Source organism: Hemitrygon akajei, unplaced genomic scaffold, assembly GCF_048418815.1.
Source record: "Hemitrygon akajei unplaced genomic scaffold, sHemAka1.3 Scf000044, whole genome shotgun sequence".
NCBI lineage: Eukaryota > Metazoa > Chordata > Chondrichthyes > Myliobatiformes > Dasyatidae > Hemitrygon > Hemitrygon akajei.
In genome coordinates, this window is record NW_027331930.1 from 2378880 (window position 1) to 2404728 (window position 25849).

Genomic DNA, 25849 nt, shown 5'->3' on the forward strand with positions numbered 1-25849 from the left:
CCAGATTATCACTGAGAAAGAGCAGAGCTTACTCAGGGATCTCAGGGAAGAAGAGAAGAGGATTCTCAGCCCAATGGAGAAAAATCTTCTAGCTTTTCAAGAGAATATAAGGATTATTCAGGAGGAAATCACTAAGTTAAAGGAACAGATGGATCAAAAAGACAGTGTGATGTTTCTCAAGGTGAGGGATTATATTTCAAATTGTTTCTGTCAAAGGGCACTAAATGAACAGTGGTATATTCAAAATAAACACAGCTCAGCTGCCAATTCTATCAAATCAATTGTCGCTGCTGGTGACCTCACACAAGTTGTTATACTTGCATGATGCGCCCTCCCATCACTCCAATAATGACATTTCAAAATGTCCAAGATACGCTTTCAGTCCTTCATTAGCAAAATACAATCTTGAAGGGATGAAACTTCAGGGTAATTCATTGTAAAGTAAGCTGCAACACAGCGGTCAAGAACAGAATGACATCCGCCCGTCCCCAGCTCAAAACTGCCCAGAACAAAGTACGGATACATAACTTATTCCCTTCGTTTTTACCACGTCCCCAATCACGTGACGAGTTACCATAATAAACACGTAACACAGAATACAATGCAGACAGAAAACAGATGTGTTGCTCCTACACACAGCATTTACAAATGGCAGTAAACTGTTTCTCACCAGACAATTGATGCATCTATTCAGGGTTGTTGTTGTCCCATAATAATATGATTATTAAGGGATTGGACACGCTGGAGGCAGGAAGCATGTTCCCGCTAATGGGTGAGTCCAGAACTAGAGGCCACAGTTTAAGAATAAGGGGTAGGCCATTTAGAACAGTGATGCGGAAAGACTTTTTCACCCAGAGAGTGGTGCATATGTGGAATGCTCTGCCCCAGAAGTCAGTGGAGGCCAAGTCTCTGGATGCTATCAAGAGAGAGTTAGATAGAGCTCTTATAGATAGCGGGGTCAAAGGATATGGGGAGAGGGCAGGTATGGGGTACTGATTGTGTATGATCAGCCATGATCACAGTGAATGGCAGTGCTGGCTAGAAGGGCCAAATGGCCTACTCCTGCACCTATTGTCTATTGTCCCAAAACTGGACTTCCACAACTTCTGTACATCCCAGGACAGAATGCAAATCTCTCTGAAATTATTTACTCCGATCATAACACAGAGCTGCTGTTTCCTTAATTACGGTGTTAAATATCCTCTAAACCTCCCATTAACAGCCAGTTGCAGTCACAGGCTGTGAGTGTGTCTGGTGCGTTTGGTGTGACGGTCTCTCTGTCAATCAGTGAGAACTAAGAATGTGACCCACACATCAGACTTATCTTCCATATCCGGTTTCCATCAGATTACGGAAACTTTCACTGTCTCTTTACTTTTTGGATATATTTCGCATGGGATTATATCCCATTCTCTATCATAAACAGGCCATTAGGTCAATCTTCTATCAGTTTCCCTGCTTCACAATCCTCCTGCCACCTACTCACCACAACCAGCAACAGTGCCCCGAAATCTCTGGTCCCTCACGTGTTTATCCAGCCTCCCCATTACATTCAGTCTCTGCCGTTCTATTTCAACCAGTCCTGTGGCACTGAGTTCCACATCCTCCTCACTAAATTTCTTGTGGAATTTGTTAAAAATCCATCTGGAATTAAATCTCCCCACAAGTCTCCCCATAAATAGAGGTACTTCCTCCACCCGCACACAATCACATACATCACTGATCTTAAATTCCTCCATCCTCTCAGCCTGACGTCATATCCAGATGATAATGCACAGCCTGTCCTGTCTTCTCTGTAAGTTTCATCCTCTTAGTAATGGTCTGACATTCAGAAACTTTCTTTGTATGTTACCCCGTGGTTTTGTATTGTCCGTGTGTGTGAGTGATTCCGGGAGTGGGAATTTTCAACACTTTGTAATGATTTGGATCAAATTCAGGATGTGGACGGTAAGTCCAAGTGTAATCAGATTTGTGTTTTATTTATTTCAGGAGGAAGCTCGTCGGAACAGAAGGTAGGACAGGCTCTTTACTAAAACCCTGTAAAATAGTTCAGAATATCAATTTATAACCAGCAGTTTAATATTTACAGGATTAATGACGATGTCCAGGAATTGGCAGTGACAGATGAGACCCTACCAGTTGAAAAATTCGATCACTTCTATTTGTTGAACACAGTGCTGAGAGAAACGCTTGATGCTATTAATCGAGGTAAAACTTACAAAGATTCATTTATCCTTGTTTATGAAGCTCAATTTAGTTCCAATTTGAGGCAAAGATTGTCTGTAATACTGGGCTGAAGGGGAACTGAAGTTTATTCCACATCAACCTCACCGACTGGGAGGCATCACTGTCACATGATCAGCTGGAGATGTCAGACCCCTGAACACACCAGCACAGGGTCACAATACAACCAATACACGGGACTGGCAGATGAACCACTGTGTTGCAATCCCAGGCAAATGCACTAACACACCAGGACATGAGTTAGGATCTACCAGAGGAACTGGGAATTTAATACTGATGATAATATTGTAGGGAATAAATGCAGGTATCAGTGTGGTGACAGGGATTGTCAGGAAAATACACAAGTCCTTCATGTGCCCTGTGAGTGCAGACTCTGACTGACGCAGGTCTTCCCCCTTCCGGATCAGCAACTCTCACTGTTGTTAGAGGCAGAAGAGGGGAATGGTCATGATCGGGGACTGAATCATCAGGGGAACAGACAGGAGAATCTATTGATGTGAACGGGACACCCGAATGGTATGTTGCCTCCTGGGTGCCAGGGTCAGGGATGCCTCAAATTGTGTCCACAGCATTTTAGAGAGGGAGGGAAAAGAGCCAGATATTTTGGTAAATTTTGGGACCTATTACATAGGAAGTAAAAGCAAAGAGGTCCTGAAAATAGAATTTGGAGAGATTGGTCGAAAGCTCAGAAGCAGCACCCCCAGGGTTGTAATTTCTGGATTGCTGCCTGTGCCACGTGCTGGTGAGGGTAGAAACAGGATAATTTGACAGATAAACATGGCTGAGAAGATGGTGCTGGGGACAGGGATTCAGATTCTTGGATCATTGGGATCTGTTCTGGTGGAGGAATGACCTGCTCAAAAGGGATGGGTCGCACCTCGACCCGAGGGAGAACAATATTCACACAGAGAGGTTTGATAGAGCTGTTGGGGAGGGTCTGAACTAATTTGGTGGGGGGTGGGGTTGGGAACTGGAATGAAGGGTTAGGACTGATGGTAAAATGCAAAGATAGCGTGCAGTCAGACTGTCAGATAGAGCGGACAGATGCGAGGAGAAAATTGCAGCCAGCAGGGTGAGTATCAGTGCATTAGGGATGCATAATTAAAAAGGGTAGCAGATACAGTACACACAGTGTTATATCTCAATGCAGGGAGTATGAGAAATAAGGTGGATGATCTTGTTACACTATTATCGATTGTCAGGTGTGATGTTGTGGCCATCACGGAAACGTGGCTGAAGGATGGTTGTAGTTGGGATCTGAATGTTCAAGGTTACACAATGTATCGGAGGAAGGAAGGAAGGCCGATGGGGTGGTGTGGCTCTGCTGGTAAATCAGCAGCAAGATGTTAACATAGGATTAGAAGATGTTGAATCCTTGTGGGTTGAGGTAAGGAACTGCAAAAGTAAAAATGACACTGACACCAGTCATATACAGGCCTCCCAACAGTCAGTGGATTGAGGCCCACAGATTACAACTGGAAATAGAAAAGGCTGATGAAAAGGATAATGTTATGATAATCATGGGAGATTTCAACATGCAAGTTAATTGGGAAAATCAGGTTGGTAAAGGATCTCAAGAGAGTGAGTTTGTTGAATGCAATGTGATGGCTTTCTAGAGCAGTTTGTTGTTGAACCTACTCAGGGAACAGCTCAACTGGATTGGAGGTGAGTAGTTAAAAGAAACCTTAGGAGGCAGTGCTCACAACATGACTGAGTTCAACTTGAAATCTGATAAGGAGAAAGTAAATTCTGATATTGTATTATTTCAGAGAAGTGAAAGAAATTACAGTGGTCTGAGAGAGGAGTTGGCCAAAGCAAATTGGAAGGAGATGCTGGCAGGGATGAGAGCAGAGTAGAAATGATGTCAGTTTCTGGGAAAGTGAGAAAGGTGAAGGATAGATGTATTCCAAAAATAAATAAATACTCAAATGGCAAAATAGTAAAACCGTGGCTGACAAGGGAAGACAAGTTAATGTAAAGGCAACAGAGAGGGCATACAACAAAACAAAAATTAGTAGGAAGACAGAGGATTGGGAAGCTTTTAAATATCTACAGAGCGGAACTAAAAGGATGATTGGGTGGAAAAAAATAAACAAGAAATTGATTTGAATTGAATTGACTTTATTACGTACATCCTTCATATACATGAGGATTAAAAATCTTTACATTACATCTCCATCTAAATGTGCAATGTGCAATTTATAGTAATTTATGATGAATTACATGTATAACATGCAGGTCAATATAACATAGAAATACGGTTGTCTCAGCACGAGTTAAGCAATCTGATGGCCTGGTTGAAGAAGCTGTCCCGGAGCCTGTTGCTCCTGGCTTTTCTGCTGCGGTACTGTATCCCGGATGGTAGCAACTGGTACAGTTTGCAGTTGGGGTGACTCTGGTCTCCAATGATCCTTCAGGCCCTTTTTACACAGCGGTCTTTATAAAACAAGTTAGCAAACAATATCAAATTGTTTTTCAAGTATTGTAATAAAAAAACAGAGATGAGACTGGATATAGGACCGCTAGAAAATGAGGCTGGATATATAATAACGCGGAATAAAGAGATGGCAGATAAACCAAATATTTTGCACCAGTCTTCACCATGGAATACACTAGCACTGTGCCCGGTGATGAAGAGTGCGAGGGAATAGAAGTGAGTGGAGTTGGTGTTACAAGGGAGAATGTGCTCAAAATGCTGAAAGACCTAAAGGTACATAAGTCACCAGGACCAGATGAACTGCACCCTAGTGTTCTGAAAGTGGTCGCAGTAGAAATTATAGAGGCATTTGAAATGATCTTTCAAAAATCACTGGACCCTGGAATGGTGCCAGAGGACTGGAAAATGGCAAATGTCACTTAGCCCTTTCAGTAAGGAGGAAGACAGCAGAAAGGAAATTATTGACCAGTTAACAATCACCCCTGTAGTTGGGAAGAAATTGGAGTCAGTTGTTAAGTATGAGGTTATAGGTGATACTAGACAAGACAGGGCAAGTCAGCATGGCTTCGTTAAGGGAATATCCTGCTTGACAAACCTGTTGGGATTGTTTGAGGAGATTACAAGTAGGATAGATAAAGGGGATGCAGGGATGTTGTATATTTGGAATCTCGGAAGGTCTTTGACAAGGTGCCACACATGAAGGTGGTAACCAGGTTAAGAGGCCATGGAATTACTGGAAATTTACATATGTGGATAGAGCGTTGGCTGATTGACAGGAAACAGAGAATGGGAATAAAGGGATCCCATTCTGGTTGTCTGCCGGTTACCAGTGGTGTTCCACAGGGGTCCGTGTTGGGGCTGCTTCTTTTTACATTGTACATCAACGATTTGGATTATGGAATAGATGGCTTTGTGGCTAAGTTTGCTGATTATACAAAGATAGGTGGAGGGGACGGTAGTGCTGAGGAAACAGAGAGTCTGCAGAGAGACTTAGATAGATTAGGAGAATGGTCAAAGAAGTGGCAGATGAAATACAATGTTGAAAAGTGTATGGTCATGCACGTTGGTAGAAGAAACAAACGGGCAGACTATTATTTAGATGGAGAGAGAATTCAAAGTTCTAAGGTGCAATGGGACTTGGGAGTGCTCGTGCAGGATACCCTTAAGGTTAACCTCCAGGTTGAGTCGGTGGTGAAGAAGGCAAATGCAATGTTGGCATTCATTTCTAGAGGAATAGAGTATAGGAACAGGGATGTGATGTTGAGGCTCTATAAGGAACTGGTAAGACCTCACTTGGAATACTGTGTGCAGTTTTGGGCTCCTTATTTAAGAAAGGATGTTCTGACATTGGAGAGGGTTCAGAGAAGATTGACTAGAATGATTCCGGGAATGAGAGGGTTAACATATGAGAAACATTTGACCGCTCTTGGACTGTACTCCTTGGAGTTTAGAAGAATGAGGGGGAACCTCACAGAAACATTTTGAATGTTAAAAGGCATGGACAGAGTGGATGTGGCAAAGTTGTTTCCCATGGTGGGGGAGTCTAGTACGAGAGGACATGACTTAAGGATTGAAGGCCGCCCATTCAGAACGGAGATGCAAAGAAATTTTTTTAGCCAGGGGGTGGTGAATCTGTGAATTTCTTGCGGCAGTGGATGTCAAGTCATTGGGTGTATTTAAGACAGAGATTGATAGGTATGTGAGTAGCCAGGGCATCAATGGTCATGGTGAGACGGTGGGATAGTGGGAATAAATGGGAGAATGGATCAGCTCATGATCAAATGGCGGAGCAGATTCGAAGGGACGAATGGCCGGCTTCTGCTGCTTTGTCTTATGATCTCATTTGAATGCACCAGTATACGTAATAAGGATCTTGTAGCACAGGTAGAGTTTGGCAGGTACAAATTTAGGCAGGTACGACTTTGGTCGAAGGAATAAAGACATAGACAATTCTGTAAACAGGGCGAAATTCAAAAATCAGAGGTGCAAAGGGACATGGGTGTCCTTGTGCAGGATTCCCTGAAGGTTAACTTGCAGTTTGTGTCAGTGGTAAGATTGGCAAACTCAATGTTTGCTTTCATTTATAACCATATAACAATCACAGCACGGAAACAGGCCATTCCGGCCCTCCTAGTCCGTGCCGAACTCTTAATCTCACCTAGTCCCACCTAACCGCACTCAGCCTATAACCCTCCACTCCTTTCCTGTCCATATACCTATCCAATTTTACCTTAAATGACACAACTGAACTGGCCTCTACTACTTCTACAGGAAGCTCATTCCACACAGCTATCACTCTCTGAGTAAAGAAATACCCCCTCGTGTTTCCCTTAAACTTTTGCCCCCTAACTCTCAAATCATGTCCTCTCGTTTGAATCTCCCCTACTCTCAATGGAAACAGCCTATTCACGTCAACTCTATCTATCCCTCTCAAAATTTTAAATACCTCGATCAAATCCCCCCTCAACCTTCTACGCTCCAATGAATAGAGACCTAACTTGTTCAACCTTTCTCTGTAACTTAAGTGCTGAAACCCAGGTAACATCCTCGTAAATCGTCTCTGCACTCTCTCTAATTTATTGATATCTTTCCTATAATTCGGTGACCAGAACTGTACACAATATTCCAAATTTGGTCTTACCAATGCCTTGTACAATTTTAACATTACATCCCAACTTCTGTACTCAATGCTCTGATTTATAAAGGCCAGCATTCCAAAAGCCTTCTTCACCACCCTATCTACATGAGACTCCACCTTCAGGGAACTATGCACTGTTATTCCTAGATCTCTCTGTTCCACTGCATTCCTCAATGCCCTACCATTTACCCTGTATGTTCTATTTGGATTATTCCTGCCAAAATGTAGAACCTCACACTTCTCAGCATTAAACTCCATCTGCCAACGTTCAGCCCATTCTTCTAACCGGCATAAATCTCCCTGCAAGCTTTGAAAACCCACCTCATTATCCACAACACCTCCTACCTTAGTATCATCAGCATACTTACAAATCCAATTTACCACCCCATCATCCAGATCATTTCTGTATATTACAAACAACATTAGGCCCAAAACAGATCCCTGAGGCACCCAGCTAGTCACCGGCCTCCATCCCGATAAACAATTATCCACCACTACTCTCTGGCATCTCCCATCTAGCCACTGTTGAATCCATTTTATTACTCCAGCATTAACACCTAACGACTGAACCTTCTTAACTAACCTTCCAAGTGGAACTTTGTCAAAAGCCTTGCTGAAGTCCATATAGACTACATCCACTGTCTTACCCCCGTCAACATTCCTCGTAACTTCTTCAAAAAATTCAATAAGGTTTGTCAAACATGACCTTCCATGCACAAATCCATGCTGGCTACTTCTAATCAGATCCTGTCTATCCAGATAATTATAAATACTATTTCTAAGAATACTTTCCATTAATTTACCAACCACTGATGTCAAACTGACAGGTCTATAATTGCCAGGCTTACTTCTAGAACCCTTTTTAAACAATGGAACCACATGAGCAATACGCCAATCCTCCGGCACAATCCCCGTTTCTAATGACATCTGAAAGATCTCCGTCAGAGCTCCTGCTATCTCTACACAAACTTCCCTCAAGGTCCTGGGGAATATCCTGTCAGGACCCGGAGATTTATCCACTTTTAAATTTCTTAAAAGCGCCAGTACTTCCACCTCTTTAATTGTCATAGGTTCCATAACTTCCTTACTTGTTTCCCACACCTTACCCAATTCAATATCCTTCTCCTTAGTGAATACCGAAGAGAAGAAATCGTTCAAAATCTCTCCCATCTCCCTCGGCTCCACACATAGCTGACCACGCTGATTCTCTAAGGGACCAATTTTATCCCTCACTATCCTCTTGCTTTTAATATAACTGTAGAAACCTTTAGGATTTACTTCCACCTTCTTTGCCAAACCAAACTCGTATCTTCTTTTAGCTTTTCTAATCTCTTTCTTAAGATTCCTTTTACATTCTTTATATTCCTCGAGCAATTCCTTTACTCCATGCTGCCTATATCTATTGTAGACATCCCTCTTTTTCTTAACCAAGTTTCTAATATCCCTTGAAAACCATGGCGCTTTCAAACCTTTAACCTTTCCTTTCAACCTAACAGGAACATAAAGATTCTGTACCATCATAATTTCACCCTTAAATGACCTCCATTTCTCTATTACATCCTTCCCAAAAAACAACTTGACCCAATCCACTCTCTCTAAACCCCTGCGCATCTCTTCAAAGTTAGCCTTTCTCCAATCAAAAATCTCAACTCTAGGTCCAGTCCTGTCCTTCTCCATAATTATATTGAAGCTAAAGCTATTGTGATCACTGGACCCGAAGTGCTCCCCAACTCAGCTGACCTATCGCATTCCCTAACAGGAAATCCAACACTGTCCCATCTCTAGTCGGTACTTCTATATATTGTTGCAAAAAACTATCCTGCACACATTTCACAAACTCTAAACCATCCAGCCCTTTTACAGAATGAGCTTCCCAATCTATGTGTGGAAAATTAAAATCTCCCACAATCACCACCTTGTGTTTACTACAAATATCTGCTATCTCCTTACACACTTGCTCTTCCAACTCACGCTCCCCATTAGGTGGCCTATAATACACTCCTAACAGTGTTACTACACCTTTCCCATTCCTCAATTCCACCCAAATAGCCTCCCTGGAGGAGCTCTCTAATCTATCCTTCCAAAGCACCGCCATAAGATTTTCTCGGACAAGCAATGCAACACCTCCTCCTCTGGCCCCTCCTACTCTATCACACCTGAAACAACTAAATCCAGGAATATTTAGTTGCCAATCACACCCTTCCTGCAACCATGTTTCACTAATAGCTACAACATCATAATTCCAGGTATCAATCCACACTTTAAGCTCATCCACCTTTCTTACAATGCTCCTAGCATTAAAATAGATACATTTAAGATACTCTCCACCTCCTCCTCTCTTTTCATCCCTAACAATGCATTCAAATTTATTATCCTTTTCTTTCTTCTCCCCTACATCTTCGGGCTGAGCGCATCCCTTCTCCATCACCTGCCTTTCCTCCCTCACACACTGTCTACTTACTTGCTCTACCGGTGAACTAACCTCCTCTCCCATAGTTTCCTCAAATTGATTTCCCCCCCCCCCATCTTACTAGTTTAAAGTCTGCCCTGTAGCCCTAGCAAACCTCCCCACTAGGATATTGGTCCCCCCAGGATTCAAGTGTAACCCGTCCTTCTTGAACAGGTCACGCCTGCCCCAGAAGAGGTCCGAATGATCCAGAAACTTGAATTTCGAGAGGATTAGAGTACAAGAGCAAGGATGTAATGCTGAAGTTTTATAAGGCATTGGTCAGAACATACTTGGAGTATTGTGAGCAGTTTTGGGTCCCTTCTATCGGAAAACATGTACTGGCATTGGAGGGGGTCCAGAAGATTCACAAGAATAATTCCGGGAATGAAAGAGTTAACATATGAGGAGTGTTTGATGGTTCTGGACCTGTACTCACCGGAGTGTAGAAGAATGGCTGATTTATTATCCCTTTGAACCCTATTCTCCCGCTTCCTCCCCATAACTTTTGAGAATCTGAGTAATCAAGATGTTTACTTATTAACTTCTGCTTTAAAAATCAAACAGGAGAAAATCTGCTACACAGGTCCTGATGAAGGGTCTCGCCAGATCTCGCTGACACCTGTCTGGACAGAGTTGATGTTGGGAGGATGTGGGTGGGTCGAGAACGGTAAGCACAGCCTCTGACTGTAGGGATGTCCATTTAGGCCAGAGATGAGGAGGAATTCCTTTATCCACAGGATAGTGAATTTGCCACAGGCAGCTGTGGAGGCCAAATAATTGAGTATATTTAAAGCGGAGTAACACACACAAATTGTTTGGGGGGGGGGGGGGGGACGGACGTCACGTGATGACGTGGGATCGAGACGCGGATATCCAGCTCTCCCGTAAAAAAACTAATAAATTAATGTTTAAGTGAAGAAAAGTTAGTAAATATTTCCTAAAAACTACAACTAAACTACTCAGGATTTTCCTTAGATACGCCTCCTAAACAGACAAAGAAGAAAACTAATACTTTGCAGATAGTACAAGTTGAGCCGGCCACCATGAAGAAGCCTCGGACTCAAGTGCATCTCAATCTGGCGATACAGAACAGAAATCGCCCGCAGCATCAATCGTCTCCAAGAAGGAACAACAGGAACTACGCGTGCGCGCCGGAAAGGGCATGCGCAAACATGAGCACATTGAACTACAAATCCCAGCTACCATTGGAAGCGGAAGTGACAATAAAGCCGCGGAGGATTCGGATTCTCTGGAATATACAGATGAAGATGAACAGGTAAAAGAAGAACAACAGGAAGAGATTGGAGGTGGAAGATATTCTGGACACATAAGAGTTCCTTCTTTGGTGCAAATAATGCATGAATTAAAAGAAATTAAAAAGTTAAAAATAATGCAAGAAGATATTAAAAATATGAAGGCTATGTTTGATAAAATGGTGAAAAAACAGGAGAAAATGGACAAGAAAGTTAAAAACCTGGAAGAAATAACGGGAGACACTATTGAGAAAGTGAAGAAAATGGAGGATAATACTCTTGCCTGGACATCAGAAAGAAAACGACTGTTGGAAAAAATAGACGTGCTTGAAAATTTTAGTCGAGGAAATAATATTAAAATTGTTGGTCTTAAAAGAAGGGATACAGGGAGAGGATCCAATAAAAATTTTTGAAAAATGGGGAAGAGGGAACCCAGTTGATTGAAATCGAAAGGGTCCACAGAGCTTTAAGATCAAAACCCACGACCAATCTTGATAAAATGCGTAAGATATCAAGATAAAGAAAAGATCCTGAAGGCGGCTGCCCAATATGCCAGAAAGAAAAATGAGCCATTGATGATAGAAGGGAAAGAAGTTCTTTTCTATCCTGATATAAGATATGACCTTTTGAAGAGAAAGAAGAAATTTAAGCCAGCGAAAAATGTTTTATGGGAAAAGGGTTATAAATTTATATTGCGCCACCCAGCAACACTGATAATTTTTTTGGATGACGGAAAAAGAAGATTTTTACTGATCATCGGGATGCAGAGGAGTTTGCACAAGAACTGCCAAATATTCGCTAGTCACAGTAAAGATTTAAAAGTGAAACAGATTAAAGATGAAGAAAGGGACACTGAAGTGAGTTGATGGACATTAAGGACAGAAGAATATTTAAATATACTTTTAATTATATGATACAGGTTAAAATTTGAGAAATATCAATCGAGAGTAGTGATATTATTTTTTCTTATATATACTTTTTTCATGTTACGGGGGAGCTGGGGGAACTTCGGATCGACCGCTATGGGATTCACGTGTGTAATCATGGCGTTTGCCATGACCCGCACAACAGAGGGGGGTAATGTTGTGTTTTTTTTTATTCACAAAATTAGCAGGGGTTTTATTTTTCTTTTATCATTCTTTCTGTGCCTGGATGATCGGAGGGGAGACACATAGCAACATGGAGAATTTTAAAATAATTCCCTAAGGTACTATGAGAGTTGAAATATTATGTATTATTATAGACTGGAGTAACCACGTTAAAAATAATGACTAATTTCCTGATTTTTTAAAGTCTTAATGTTAATGGGCTTAATGGACTAGTGAAAAGAAAAAGAATTTTAACATACATTAAGAAAATGAAAATAGATATAGCTTTTATACAAGAAGCACATTTAACAGAGATAGAACATCAGAAATTAAAGAGAGATTGGGTTGGAAATGTTATAGCAGCTTCATTTACTTCAAAAGCGAGGGGAGTTGCAATTTTGGTCAACAAAACTTTACCAATTAAAATACAAAATGTATTAATTGATTCTGCGGGAAGATATGTAATTATACATTGTCAAATCTTTTCAGAACTATGGACTTATGAATATTTATGCAACAAATGAAAACGATGTAAAATTTATACAGGAGGCTTTTTTGAATTTGGCTGACACACATGATAAAATATTAATAGGTGGAGAATTTAACTTTTGTCCAGACCCAGTTTTAGATAGGTCAACAAAGGTTGTTACAAAACCAAAAGTAGCAAAATTAACGTTATTATTGATGAAAGATTTAAATTTGATTGATAAATGGAGAAGAATTAACCCGAAAGAAAGAGATTATTCATTTCATTCAAATAGACATAAAACTTATTCAAGGATAGATTTTTTCTTAATATCAGCGAATATTCAAGACAGAGTGAAAAATATGGAATATAAAGCAAGAATATTGTCAGATCATTCCCTCTTGATAATGACAATGATAATGATGGATAAGGAGGAATCGATTTACAGATGGAGATTTAATTCAATATTATTAAAACGTCAAGATTTTTGTGATTTTATGAAAAAACAGATTCAAGTTTTTTTTAGATACAAACTCACATTCAGTTGATGATAAATTTATATTATGGGAAGCAATGAAGGCATATTTGAGAGGCCAGATAATAAGTTATACTTCTAAAATTAAGAAGGAATATATGGTAGAAATAGATCAATTGGAAAAAGAGATTACAAAATTAGAAAAAGAATCTCAAAGATATATGACAGAAGAAAAACAAAGACAACTTGTTAATAAGAAACTACAATATAATACACTTCAGACATACCGAACAGAAAAAAGCAATTATGAGAACTAAACAGGGATATTATGAACTAGGTGAAAGATCACACAAGATTCTTGCTTGTCAGTTAAAAACAGACCAGGCTTCCAAAACGATAAATGCAATTAGAACGAGTGTAAATAAAATTAGTTATAAACCTTTATAAACTTTTAAATTTTTTTATTCTGAATTGTATCAATCAGAATCACAAAATGATATTGTTGAGATAGAAAGGTTTTTATCACAAATAACTCTCCCAAAATTGAATTTGGAAGAACAGAAGGGATTAGATGCGCCTTTTACATTAAAAGAGGTCGAAGAAGCTCTAGGATCACTTCAGAGTAATAAATCTCCAGGAGAAGATGGTTTTCCGCCTGAATTTTACAAAAAGTTTAAAGATTTATTAATTCCTCCTTTTATGGAGCTAATACACCAAGCAGAAAGAACACATAAACTTCCAGAATCTTTTTCGACAGCTATTTTAATAGTAGTGCCAAAAAAAGACAGAGATCTTTTAAAACCAACATCATATAGACCTATTTCTTTGTTGAACACGGATTATAAAATAATAGCAAAGATTTTATCTAACAGATTATCTAAATACTTACCAAAATTAATACACATGGACCAAACAGGATTTATTAAAAATAGACAATCGGCAGATAATGTAACTCGGTTACTTAGCAGAATTCATTTGGCACAGGAGAGGGAAGAAATGAGTGTAGCAGTTTCTTTAGATGCAGAAAAAGCATTTGATAGATTGGAATGGGATTTTTTATCTAAGGTATTGGAAAAATATGGATTAGGAGTATCTTTTATAAAATGGATTAAAACCTTAAATACTAACCCCAAAGCTAAAGTGGTGACAAATGGCCAAATTTCAACATAATTTCAGTTAACAAGGTCAACTAGACAAGGTTGTCCATTATCACCTGCTTTACTTGTGTTGGCGATAGAACCATTAGATGAATTAATTAGAACTGACTCAGATATTGCGGGTTTCAGAGTTAATCTGGAGGAATATAAGATTAGCTTATTTGCTGATGATGTTCTGATTTATCTAACTAACCCATTACATTCGTTGCATAAATTATCTTCTAGATTGGAAGAATATGGGAAAATATCAGGGTACAAAATAAATTGGGATAAAAGTGAAATTCTACCACTTACGAAAGGAGATTATAGTCAATGTTGATTAATAACTCTATTTAGATGGCCAATAAATGGTATAAAGTATTTAGGTATAAGAGTTGATAATGATATAAATAATTTATATAAATTAAATTATTTGCCATTATTGAAAAAAATTCAAGAGGATCTTGATAAATGGATGATGTTACCAATAACATTAGTAGGTAGAGCCAATGCTGCAAAAATGAATATATTCCCTAGATTACAATATTTATTCCAAACATTACCAATACAATTATCACAGAAATTTTTTCAAGAGTTAAATAAATGTGTGAGGAAATTCCTTTGGAAAGGTAAGATGCCAAGAATATTGTTGGAAAAATTGACATGGAAATTTGACCTAGGAGGGTTACAATTACCAAATTTTAAGAATTATTACAAAGCAAATCAACTTAGATTTATTGCATCTTTTCTTGATGAAGATAAACCAGCATGGATTAGAATAGAATTAGACAAAATAGGAGAAAATATACCAGAAGATTTTATATATAAATGGGAATCTAAATGGATACGGGAAAAGAAAGAATCTCCTATACTAAAACATTTGATTGATTTATGGAATAAGATAAATGTTGATGATGAGATAAAGAAATCTTTATTAGCAAAGAGACCTTTAATTCAAAATAAACTTATCCCTTTTACAATGGATAATCAACTTTTATATAACTGGTTTCACAAAGGGATTAGATATATAGGAGACTGTTTTGAAGGAGGTATATTAATGTCATTTGACCAATTAAAGAATAAATATAAAATATCAAATAACACTCTTTTCTGTTATTTCCAATTAAGGACTTATTTAAGAGGTAAACTGGGTCAAACAATGTTATTGCTGAAACCTAATGAAATAGTAACTTTATTTCATAAAGGAAAAATTTAAAAACATACTTCTGGTATGTATAATTTGATTCAAAAACAGGCAATTAAACAAGGAATTCATAAGTCAAGACAAAAATGGGAAACTGATTTGAATATTAAAATTGATGAAACAAGTTGGTCAAGATTATGTCTTGACAGTATGACAAATACAATAAATGTTCGACTAAGATTAGTACAATATAACTTTTTACATCAAATATATATTACACCACAAAAAATAAATAGATTAAACTCAAATTTATCTGATCAATGTTTTCGATGTAATCAAGAAATTGGTAATTTTTTACACTCTGCTTGGTCTTGTTCTAAAATTCAACATTTTTGGACAAATTTAAGAGTTTTACTGGAACAAATTATTGGAATACAACTTCCACACAATCCAATATTTTTTTTACTAGGCGATATTGAAGGGATAAAAATTCATAAAAATTGCATTTGCAGTAGCCAAAAAGGCTATTGCAGTTACTTGGAAATCGGATTCATACTTAACTATAGATCGTCGGAAGAATGGAATTTTTTGCTGCATTCCACTTGAAAAAATTACTTATAATTTAAGAGATAAATATGAAATATTTCTGAAAATTTGGCGCCCTTATTTACAAAAAAAGGATTAAATAGGTGCTCCGAAGATAAAATTATTGGTTATCTGGGGAAAGAAATAAATATACATTTTAAAGCTATTATGAACTCCATGGAGCATGTGGGGATCTTCCGATATCCAGGCATTCTTTCTTTCTTTATTTATTTTTTCTTTTTTTTCTATCGCGATGTCCGGGGGAGGGGGAAGGATTTTTTTCTTTCTGTAACCTATTTGAAAATTAAAGTAACACACACAAATTGTTGGGGGAACAGCAGGCCGGGAAGCTTCAATGCAAAAGAGTAAACAGTCCACGGTTCAGACTGAAACACTTCATCAGGACCTGTGTTGCTTAAGGGTTCCTGCAAATTCATCCCCTGTCCTAATGAGGGGCTGCGGGGGATGGGGTTGTGGGAAAGGGGACAAAGTAATCCTCATCTGCCATCTTTGCCCCCTCCAGCTTCTCATTACGTCTACACACACAGTTCACCCCTCCCCCTCCTGGTTCAATCTGCCATGCATCTCTCTCCTACTGGTTCCCATTATCACCTCTTTTACTGTCTCAAACCATCACACTGCCCCACTTCACACTCACAAATGAATGTGAACATTGTATGACAGGCCTGTTCCTGTGCTGTACTGTTATATATTCTCTGTTCCCAGTTTCTGAGAAGGAGAGGAGATCTCATGGAAACACAAAATTCTTTCAGGGGTCAACAGGCAGGAGTGAGGGAGGATGTTTTTCCTGTCTGAGGAGTCAAGGGTCAGGGGTCTCTCTGCTCTCCGTCCAGCGGAAAACCCCCCGATCCCCGGGGTCGCGCTCCACGAGTCTCCCCCCACCCCGATCCCCGGGGACGCGCTGCCCGAGTCTCCCCCCACCCCGATCCCCGGGGACGCGCTGCCCGAGTCTTCCCCCACCCGGATCCCCGGGTCCGCGCTGTCCGAGTCTCCCCCCCCCCCCCGATCCCCGTGGCCGCCCTGCCCGAGTCTCCCCCCCCCCCCCGATCCCCGGGGCCCCCGGCCGCCCGAGTCTCCCCCCCCCCCGATCCCCGGGGCCGCGCTGCCCAAGTCTCCCCCCCCCCGATCCCCGGGGCCCCAGCCGCCCGAGTCTCCCCCCCCCCCCCCGATCCCCGTGGCCGCGCTGTCCGAGTCTCCCCCCGATCCCCGGGGCCGCGCTGCCCGAGTCTCCCCCCGATCCCCGGGGCCGCGCTGCCCGAGTCTCCCCCCGATCCCCGGGGCCGCGCTGCCCGAGTCTGCCCCACCGATCCCCGGGGCCGCCCTGCCCGAGTCTCCCCCCGATCCCCGGGGCCGCGCTGCCCGAGTCTCCCCCCGATCCCCGCGGCCGCGCTGCCCGAGTCTTCCCCACCCCCCCCCCCCACGATCCCCGGGGCCGCGCTGCCCGAGTCTTCCCCCACCCCGATCCCCGGGACCGCGCTGCCCGAGTCTCCCCCCGCCCCGATCCCCGGGTCCGCGCTGCCCAAGTCTCCACCCGATCACCGGGGCCGCGCTGCCCGAGTCTCCCCCCGATCCCCGGGGCCGCGCTTGCTCCCCCCGATCCCCGGGGCCGCGCTCTCCGAGTCTCCCCCGACCCCGATCCCCGGGGCCGCGCTGCCCGAGTCTTCCCCTCCCCCCGATCCCCGGGGCCGCGCTGCCAGAGTCTCCCCCCACCCCGATCCCCGGGGACGCGCTGCCCGAGTCTGCCCCCCCGATCCCCGGGGCCGCGCTGCCAGAGTCTCCCCCCCCCCCCGATCCCCGGGGCCGCGCTGCCCGAGTCTTCCCCTCCCCCCGATCCCCGGGGCCGCGCTGCCAGAGTCTCCCCCCACCCCGATCCCCGGGGACGCGCTGCCCGAGTCTGCCCCCCCGATCGCCGGGGCCGCCCTGCCCGAGTCTCCCCCCGATCCCTGGGGCCGCGCTGCCCGAGTCTCCCCCCGATCCCCGGGGGGCGCGCTGCCCGAGTCTCCCCCCGATCCCCGGGGGCCGCGCTGCCCGTCTTCCCCCCCCCCGATCCCCGGGGCCGCGGTGCCCGAGTCTCCCCCCACCCCGAGGCCGCGCTGCCCGAGTCTACCCCCCACCCTGATCCTCGGGGCCGCGCCGCCCGAGTCTGCCCCCCCGATCCCTGGGGCCCCGGCCGCCTGAGTCTCCCCCCCCCCCCCCCGATCCCTGGGGCCGCCCTGCGCGAGTTTCCCCCCGATCCCCGGGGCCGCGCTGTCCGAGTCTCTCTAATTCTCTGCTTCTCCCCCCAGTCTCTGTCTCCCTGGATGTGGAAACGGCGAATCCGCGGCTCGAGGTGTCTGAGGATCGGAAGAGTGTGAGATGGACTTGGACCCAGAGGAATGTCCTTTACACCCGGAAGATATTCACAAACTGGTCTTGTGTGCTGGGATCGGAGGGATTCACATCGGGGAGACATTACTGGGAGGTGGAGGTGACAGGGAATCGGAGCTGGTGTCTGGGAGTCGCCGCAGAGTCTGGGGAGAGGAAGGGGCGGGTCAGTCTGAGTCCGGAGACCGGATTCTGGGTCATCAGGCGGGTTGATGACGTGTTATATCGGGATTATGACGTGTACCATGATCTCCCCTCCCCCGAGTCCCGTCTCCCTGCCGGTCCCATCCCCGCGAAGGTGGGAGTTTATCTCAGTTACGAGTCCGGGACAGTTTCATTTTACAACGCGGAGACCAAGTCCCATCTACACACCTTCACTGGGAATAAGTTCACGGAGAAACTTTATCCTTTCTTCCGGACTGGGAATGTCAACCAGTGGCTGAGAATCTGCTCCGGTTCCGCTCCGGGTCTGTAAACGGGTCGGGTCCCGGGACCGGCGTCAGGAGTAAAGTCCCTGTAAATATAAATGTGCGGAGAGTGCAGCTAAATACGTGGCGAAGGAGATGGTGCAGGAGGGAGGGCTTCATGTTTCTGGACAATTGGGCTTTGTTCCCGGGAAGGTGGGGCCTGTTCCGACGGGATGGTTTGCCCCTGAACTGGAGGGGGACTAACATTCCTTGCTGGTAGATTTGCCAGTGCTGCTGGGGGGGGGGGGGGGGGGTAAAAAAGATTTGCACAGGGAGGGGAACCAGAGTGTTAGAGCAGATAGTGAGGTGGAGGAGGATAAAGTTCATGCGAGGACTGCATGTATAGACAGAAATCAAAGGTTTGTACATTAGGTTGTAAATTAATTTTCAGAGCTTTAGAAATTGTAGAAACTAAAGATTTCCACAAAGATTTTGATGAAGAACATGACCAGAACATATGTGAAAAAGTGGCTACTTCAGTTTTACACCTATCGCAATAATTGTCTGTTAGGAAATATTTTGGATAGTCTCTCCTTTGTTAAATAGTAACAGTGAACAATTTTAAATTGAATTAAACACTGATTGGCACATATTAAAGAAGAATTGACCATCTTCATTAACAAAGGTCATATGAAGTTCTCTCTCCCAAACTGTTTTAATCTTTAGTGATTAAGGGGATCTGTATTTTTTGCAGATTTATTTATTTTTATTATCATTTATTTTGTGATGGTCGATTGATGACTTTTGAAGAGTTAATTAGCAAATATTTTCTCTCTCATACACACTTACTGCAATATCTTCAGGTTAGACATTTTTTACAAAAATAGTTATCGAAGTTTCCATATATGCAGGAATCTGATTTGTTGGATACTATTTTGAATATGAATCCTTTAGTAAGAGAATTTGTAATTCTCATTGGTAGAATTTATAATTTATTTTTAATACATTAATACAAAAAGATAACCTCCCACCTGAGGTTTATACATGATAGAAATATTCGTTGTTTCAGACGTGATAGAGGGGGAGGGATGAAAGGGGGAGGAGTGGCATTACTAGTCAGGGAAAATATCACAGCTGTGCGTAGACAGGACAGACCGGAGGGCTTGTCTACAGAGGTCATATGGGTGGAGCTGAGGAACGGGAAAGGTGACCACACTAATAGAGGTGTATTATAGACCGCCCAATAGTCAGAGAGAATTGGAGGAGCAAATCTGTATAAAGATAGTAGACCGATGTAAGAAACAGGAAGTTGTAATAGTAGGGGATTTTAACTTTCCACATATTGACTGGGACTACAGGGGGGATGGCTTGGAGTTTGTGAAATGTTTTCAGGAAAGTTTTCTAAATCAACATATAGAGGTACCTACGAGAGAGGATGCAATACTTGATCTCTTATTAGGAAACCAGACAGGTCAGGTGACAGAAGTATGTGTAGGTGAACATTTTGGATCAAGTGACCATAATGTCATCAGTTTCAAGTTAATTATGGATAAGGATGGGTCAGGTCCTCGAGTTGAGGACCAATTCTGTGGAAATGAAAAAGGATCTAGGAAGAGTGGATTGGGATAAGTTTTTTTTTCCTGACAACGAAGTGTTCAGTAAGTGGAAGGCCTCCAAATGTGAAATTTTGAGGGTGCAGAGTTTGCATTTTCCTGCCAGGATTAAAGACAAAGTTAACAGGCATAGGGAACCTTGGTTTTCAAGGGACATTGGCGATCTGGTTAAGAAAAAGAGAGAAGTGTATAGCAGGTAGAGGCAACAAAGAGGAAATGAGTTACTTAAAGTGTATAGAAAACGTAAGAAAATACTAAAGAAGGAAATCAGGAAGGAAAAAAGAAGACATGTGGTGGCTTTGGCAGATAATGTGAAGGAAAACCTGAAGGGTTTCTACAAGTATATTAAGAGTAAAAGGATAGTAAGGGACAAAATTGGTCTCCTAGAAGATCAAAGTGGTCGTCTATGTGTGGAGCCTTACGAGATGGGGGAGATCTTAAAACAGCTTTTTTGCATCAGTATTTACTCAGGAAACTGGCATAGTGTATATGGAAGAAAGGGAAACAAGCAGTAGTGTCATGGAACATTTGTAGATTAAAGAGGAGGAGGTGCTTGCTCGGACCTTGAGAGAGACTAGAGTAGAAATTGCAGGGGCCCTGACAGAAATATTTAAAATGTCCTCAGCCACGGGTGCAGTGCCAGAGGATTGGAGGGTAGCTCTTGTTATTCCATTGTTTAAAAAAGGCTCCAATAGTAAACTAGGTAATTACAGGCCAGTGAGCCTGACATCAGTAGTATGTAAATTATTGTAAGATGTTAAGAGAGATCGGATTTACAAGAATTTGGACAGCCAAGGGTTGATTAAGGATAGTCAGTATGACTTTGTGCGTGGTAGATCGTGTTTAATGAATGTTGTAGAGTTTTTCGAGGAGGTGACCAAGAAAGTAGATGAAGGAAAGGCTCTGGATGTTGTCTACATGAACCTTAGTAAGGTCTTTGACAAGGTCCCACATTGGAGGTCAGTTCAGAAGGTTCAGACATGAGGTATCCATGGAGAGGTTGGAGAGATTGAAAGAGTGCAGAGAAGATTTACTAGGATGTTGCCAGGTCTTCAGGAGTTGAGTTACAGGGAAAGATTGAACAGGTTAGGACTTTATTCCTTGAAGCGTAGAAGAATGAGGGGGGATTTGATAGAGGTTTACAAAATTATGGGGGATATAGACAGTAAATGCGAGTAGGTTCTTTCCATTTCGATTAGCAGAAAATAGTTGATGAATATCAAGAAACATTAAATATTCTCAGTTATCCCTGTGTGTATTCTGGGGTGTTACATGAAAATATTTGTTAAACAATTTCATTGTTCTTGATTATGGTTGTGGTTTATAGATCAGCTTCATCTTCAAATTTATTTTGTTTGGTTGTGATACAAGCACAGGCTTTGAGATTGTGTTGTGGTGCAGTCAGGTCTGTTTCGGCTTTACTGGTTAAAATTGCGGAGTTTCAATTTAATGTTAACATACTGGATTAATATAAGGGGAAAGAAATGATTAATCTGTTCAAGGTGTGTTGGAGGACTGTGGGGAACTTCACAAGAAGAGTGTTTTTAGTTTTGGGTGCCTGGGTTTTTATCACCCTGGGAATATGGGTTGGTTCACTATATATTAAGGAAGTTACTGAGATAGTTTAACCATTTTTACAGAAGCATGAAAATATAATTTAACTGGGAATGTTGGTGTTGCTGTGTTATGCGTGAATTATAGGTAATGATAAAGAATCAACCTACCATCCATTTATCATGATCAACAGCAGAACTGGTCGCCATCATTTCGTGCTTACAGTGGGTGCAGGGAATCTGTCCATGTAAAGTTGTCATTTGTTCAGATTCCCATTTGGTTTTCAAAGGTCTCAAAACAGGTTATTCTCACAGCAAGTCAGATTTAAAAAATCAAACATTATATCATATACAAAGGATTGGATTCGGGGTTTGAGGGAACAGAGGGACTACATAAGGACTTAGACAGCTTCGGAGACTGAGCAATGAAGTGGCAGATGGAACACACTGTGGGGAAATGTACGCTCATGCTCTTTGGTCTCAGAAATAAAAGGGTTGGTTATTTTCTAAATGGAGAAAAATGCAGAAACTGAGATGCAAAGGGAAGTGGGAGTCCGTGTGCAGGGTGAGTTTGCAGGAGTGGGGAAAGCAAATGTGATCTCACTATTCATTAGAAGAGGATGAGGATGTAATGCTGAGTCTTTATAAAGCATTGGTGAGGCCTCACCTGGAGTATTGAAGCAGTGTTGGGCCCTTATCCTGGAAAGATGTGCTGAAACTGGAAAGGGTTCAATGGCTCATGAAAATGATTCCAGGATTAAACGGCTTGTAATGTGAAGAGCGTCTGATGGCTCTGGGCCAGTTTTCACTGGAATTCAGAAGACTGACGGGTAACCTAATTGAATGTTGAAAGACCCTGACAGAGTGGATGTGGAGAGGATGTTTTCTCTGGTGGGCGGGTCTAAGACCAGAGAACGTAGCCTCAGAATAGAGGGTTGTCCTTTTGGAACCGAAATGAGGAGGAATTTCTGTGGCAGAGAGGACTGAATCTGTGGAAATTGTTGCCCCAGGCAGCTACGGAGGCCAAGTCATTATGTATATTTAAGACAGAGGTTGATAAGACTTGTGATCAGTCAGGGCATGAAGGGATATGGGGCGGTGTGGAGGGGTTGAGGCAGGAGACTGCGAAAGAGAGGTAAAATGGATCAGCCATGATGAAATGACGGAGCAGACGTGATCGGCAAAATGGTCCTATGGGGTCTAATACAAGAATGACGAACTCCTCTGAAGTTATCCGGGGTCCTGGTGAGAGAGTACACAGGTCTGCTCCACTCTCAGAGTCAGTCTGTGGGATAAAAGGAATGAAGAGGATTCCCAGATTGATTCTGGGGTTGTGCTGGTGTCCTCAGAGAGATTACACTGACTGGGCCCGTCTCAAAATGAGAGAAATAAGAGGTGGTCAGACTGAGACAGACACAGTCTCACAGGGTACTGACAGGGACGGGGCAGGAGTGATGTTTCCCCTGGCTGGGGTGTGGAACCAGGGGTCACAGACTCAAAATCCGAGGCCAGCTCATCAGGATGAGGGGAATTTTTCTCACCCAGAGTGTGGTGAATCTTTGGAATTTTCTCCACTAGGTTTATGAATTTAAAGAAAAATTTAGGGGCCCAGCGATTATGGGAACGTCGCAGGAAAGTGGAGCTGATCTCAAAGATCGGGCGTAATCGCAGGAAAGGACAGAACACGCACAAAGGCCGAATGGCCACGACTACTCCTGTTTCTTATTTTCTAAAGCACGGGTTTACCTTTGCGCTTTGTTCTCCTTTGTCCTTCAGCCGTTCGGATTGCTCCGGAGATCCATCGGCAGCCGCTGCGGGGCAGCTCCCGTCTCCCAGCAGTCAGGGACAGGTCTGGGAGACAACTCCAGACAATAGGCCCCGATCCTCGCCGGGGAAAGAGCGTGTGCCCTCCGTGTAGCTGAAACATCTCACAGTCTCTTCACCTCAGATATCGGAAGGATTCAAACCCCCGGCCGGTGTTGCAGCCTTTCCCCGAGATACAACTCGCGATCTGCCGCTTCTCCCCGGATCCACTCGCTCCCGGTTCCATGTTCGGCCCGCTCCGGGAGCTCAGTGTCCCGCCCACCTACTCTCCCCGACCAATGAGAACTTGTGTCTCCCAGCGCTCAGCGTCCCGTCCACCTACACTTCTCCGCCAATGAGAACATGCTGCTCCCAGCGCTCAGTGTCCCGCCCACATACAATCCTCCGCCAATGAGAACATACGTGTCCCAGAACTCAGCGTCCCGCCCACCTGCACTCCCCCGCCAATGAGAACATGCGTCTCCCAATTCTGTTCACTGATTGGCTGAGAGTTTGTCTGATGACGCTTTCGTGAGCTGGAGATATCAGTCTCCGTGTGTTCCCAGAATACTCAGAAAATCCACAGAATGGTGACTATAACAGCATCAGTGAAATATCAACCAGAAGACAGCAAACTGTGCAAATGCAAATATAAATAAATAGCAATAAATAACGGGAGATGAAATAACAAGATATAAATTCGCTAAAGTGCGATCATTGGTTGTGGGAGCATCTCAATGGATGGACAAGGCAGTGTAATTATCCTCTGTTGTTCACGATCCTGATCACTGGGGAAGGGATCTGTCCCTGGGGAAGGCAGCCGCTGTCCCTGAACCTGGTGGTGCGAGTCCTGAGGTTCTTGTACCGTCCATGTGATTGAAGCAGAGAGACAAGAGTTTGGACATCGATGGGTTCACCACCGTCAGTCAGCTGGAGTGGGTGGGTCAGAGTAATTGGAGAGTCTCCCGGATTAGCCATGTGATATCACGGGCTCTTTGTGGCACTGTGGAACATGGCCACTGATCTGGGCAGGAATCTTTCTGCATGGCCTGAACACTGCACGGCACTTCCAACGAAAGAAAATTCCATCAGCGCCGCACCGACTGCGATCTGCGTGGGAGTGTTTCAGATACTGTGCAACCGCGCACACGCGCAGCACAGCGACAACAGGGAGTAAAACCAATGAGAGAATGAAATTGTGCTACGTCCTAGTCTGACGTTTACGGTCAGTCCAGAGGCCATACATCCTACAGTTCGCGACGCTCTTGGTAAAGAAATTCCTCTCATCTCCTCTCTAAAAGGACGTCGCTCTATTCTGAGCCTCTGTCCTCTGGGTCACCACAGGAAACATCCTCTCCACATCGATTCCATCGAGACATTTCAACACCTGATAGGTTTTCAATGAGCTCCCCCTCATTCTTCGGAATTCCAGTGAGTGGAGGCCCAGAGTCATCAAATGCCTCTGATGTGACAAGAGTTTCATTCCCGGAATCATTTTTGTGAGCAACACACACAAAATGGCGGAGGTACTCAGCAGGCCAGGCAGCATCTATGGAGAAAAAGAACTGTCGACCTTTCGGGTCGAAACCCTTCGGCAGGACTGGAGATTTAAAAAAATCTCAGAGTAGATCTAAAAGGTCGGAGGAGCGGGGAGTGAAACAGCGTGATTGGTGAAATCGGGAGGGGGGATGAGGTGTGAAGTTGATTGGTGAAGGCATTGGAAGAAAAATCGGGAGTGGAGCACCAGAGGGAGGCAAGGAGATAACATGAGAGAGGAACAAGGGAATGGGAAATGGTAAATGAGGGACATCACCGGAACTTTGAGAAATCGTTGTTCATGCCACCAGGTTGCAGTCTGTCCAAACGGAATATAAGGCGTTGTTTCTCCAGTGTAAGTGTGGCGTGATTATGACAGTGGAGGAGACCATGGATTGACATATCAGAATGGGAATGGAAAGTGGAAATCAGGTCATCTTTTACTCGCTTAGCTATTCATAGTAACAATTTTTGAGCGGGGTGCCCAAACTTTCGCATGCCGCTGTAGGTAGGGAGACACTGAACCGTGGGGGATTGGGGTTAAGACAGAGTCGGGGTATGCTATGTGTTCATTGGGGAGGAACAAGCTGGAACAATGGATCTACCTGGACACGGGGTGTTTAGGATTTTGCGGAGG

General features: G+C 43.3%; 1 protein-coding gene and 1 long non-coding RNA gene across 4 annotated transcripts; one reads left to right on the forward strand and one right to left on the reverse strand.

Moving 5' to 3' along the window:
• The first annotated feature begins 93 nt into the window (after positions 1 to 93).
• On the forward strand, positions 94 to 18775 carry LOC140720545 (E3 ubiquitin-protein ligase TRIM39-like). 3 transcript variants are annotated; one of them, XM_073035383.1, is made up of 4 exons: positions 94 to 181; positions 1990 to 2012; positions 2090 to 2208; positions 18222 to 18775. In XM_073035383.1, exons 1-4 carry the CDS (start codon positions 149 to 151, stop codon positions 18773 to 18775), a joined length of 729 nt encoding a protein of 242 aa, XP_072891484.1. In that variant the 5' UTR covers positions 94 to 148. The 3 variants fall into 3 exon arrangements, 1 of the variants encoding a protein (XP_072891484.1); XR_012097214.1 differs by lacking the exons at positions 94 to 181; positions 18222 to 18775 and adding an exon at positions 10333 to 10401 and having other exon boundaries at positions 1842 to 2012; XR_012097213.1 differs by lacking the exons at positions 94 to 181; positions 18222 to 18775 and adding an exon at positions 10333 to 10401 and having other exon boundaries at positions 1842 to 2208.
• Positions 13712 to 23958, reverse strand: LOC140720546 (uncharacterized). Its single transcript, XR_012097215.1, has 3 exons — positions 23620 to 23958; positions 18673 to 18814; positions 13712 to 16208 (listed from the first exon to the last, which is right to left on the reverse strand). It is a non-coding gene; the product is annotated as an uncharacterized lncRNA (long non-coding RNA).
• Positions 23959 to 25849: the final 1891 nt, after the last annotated feature.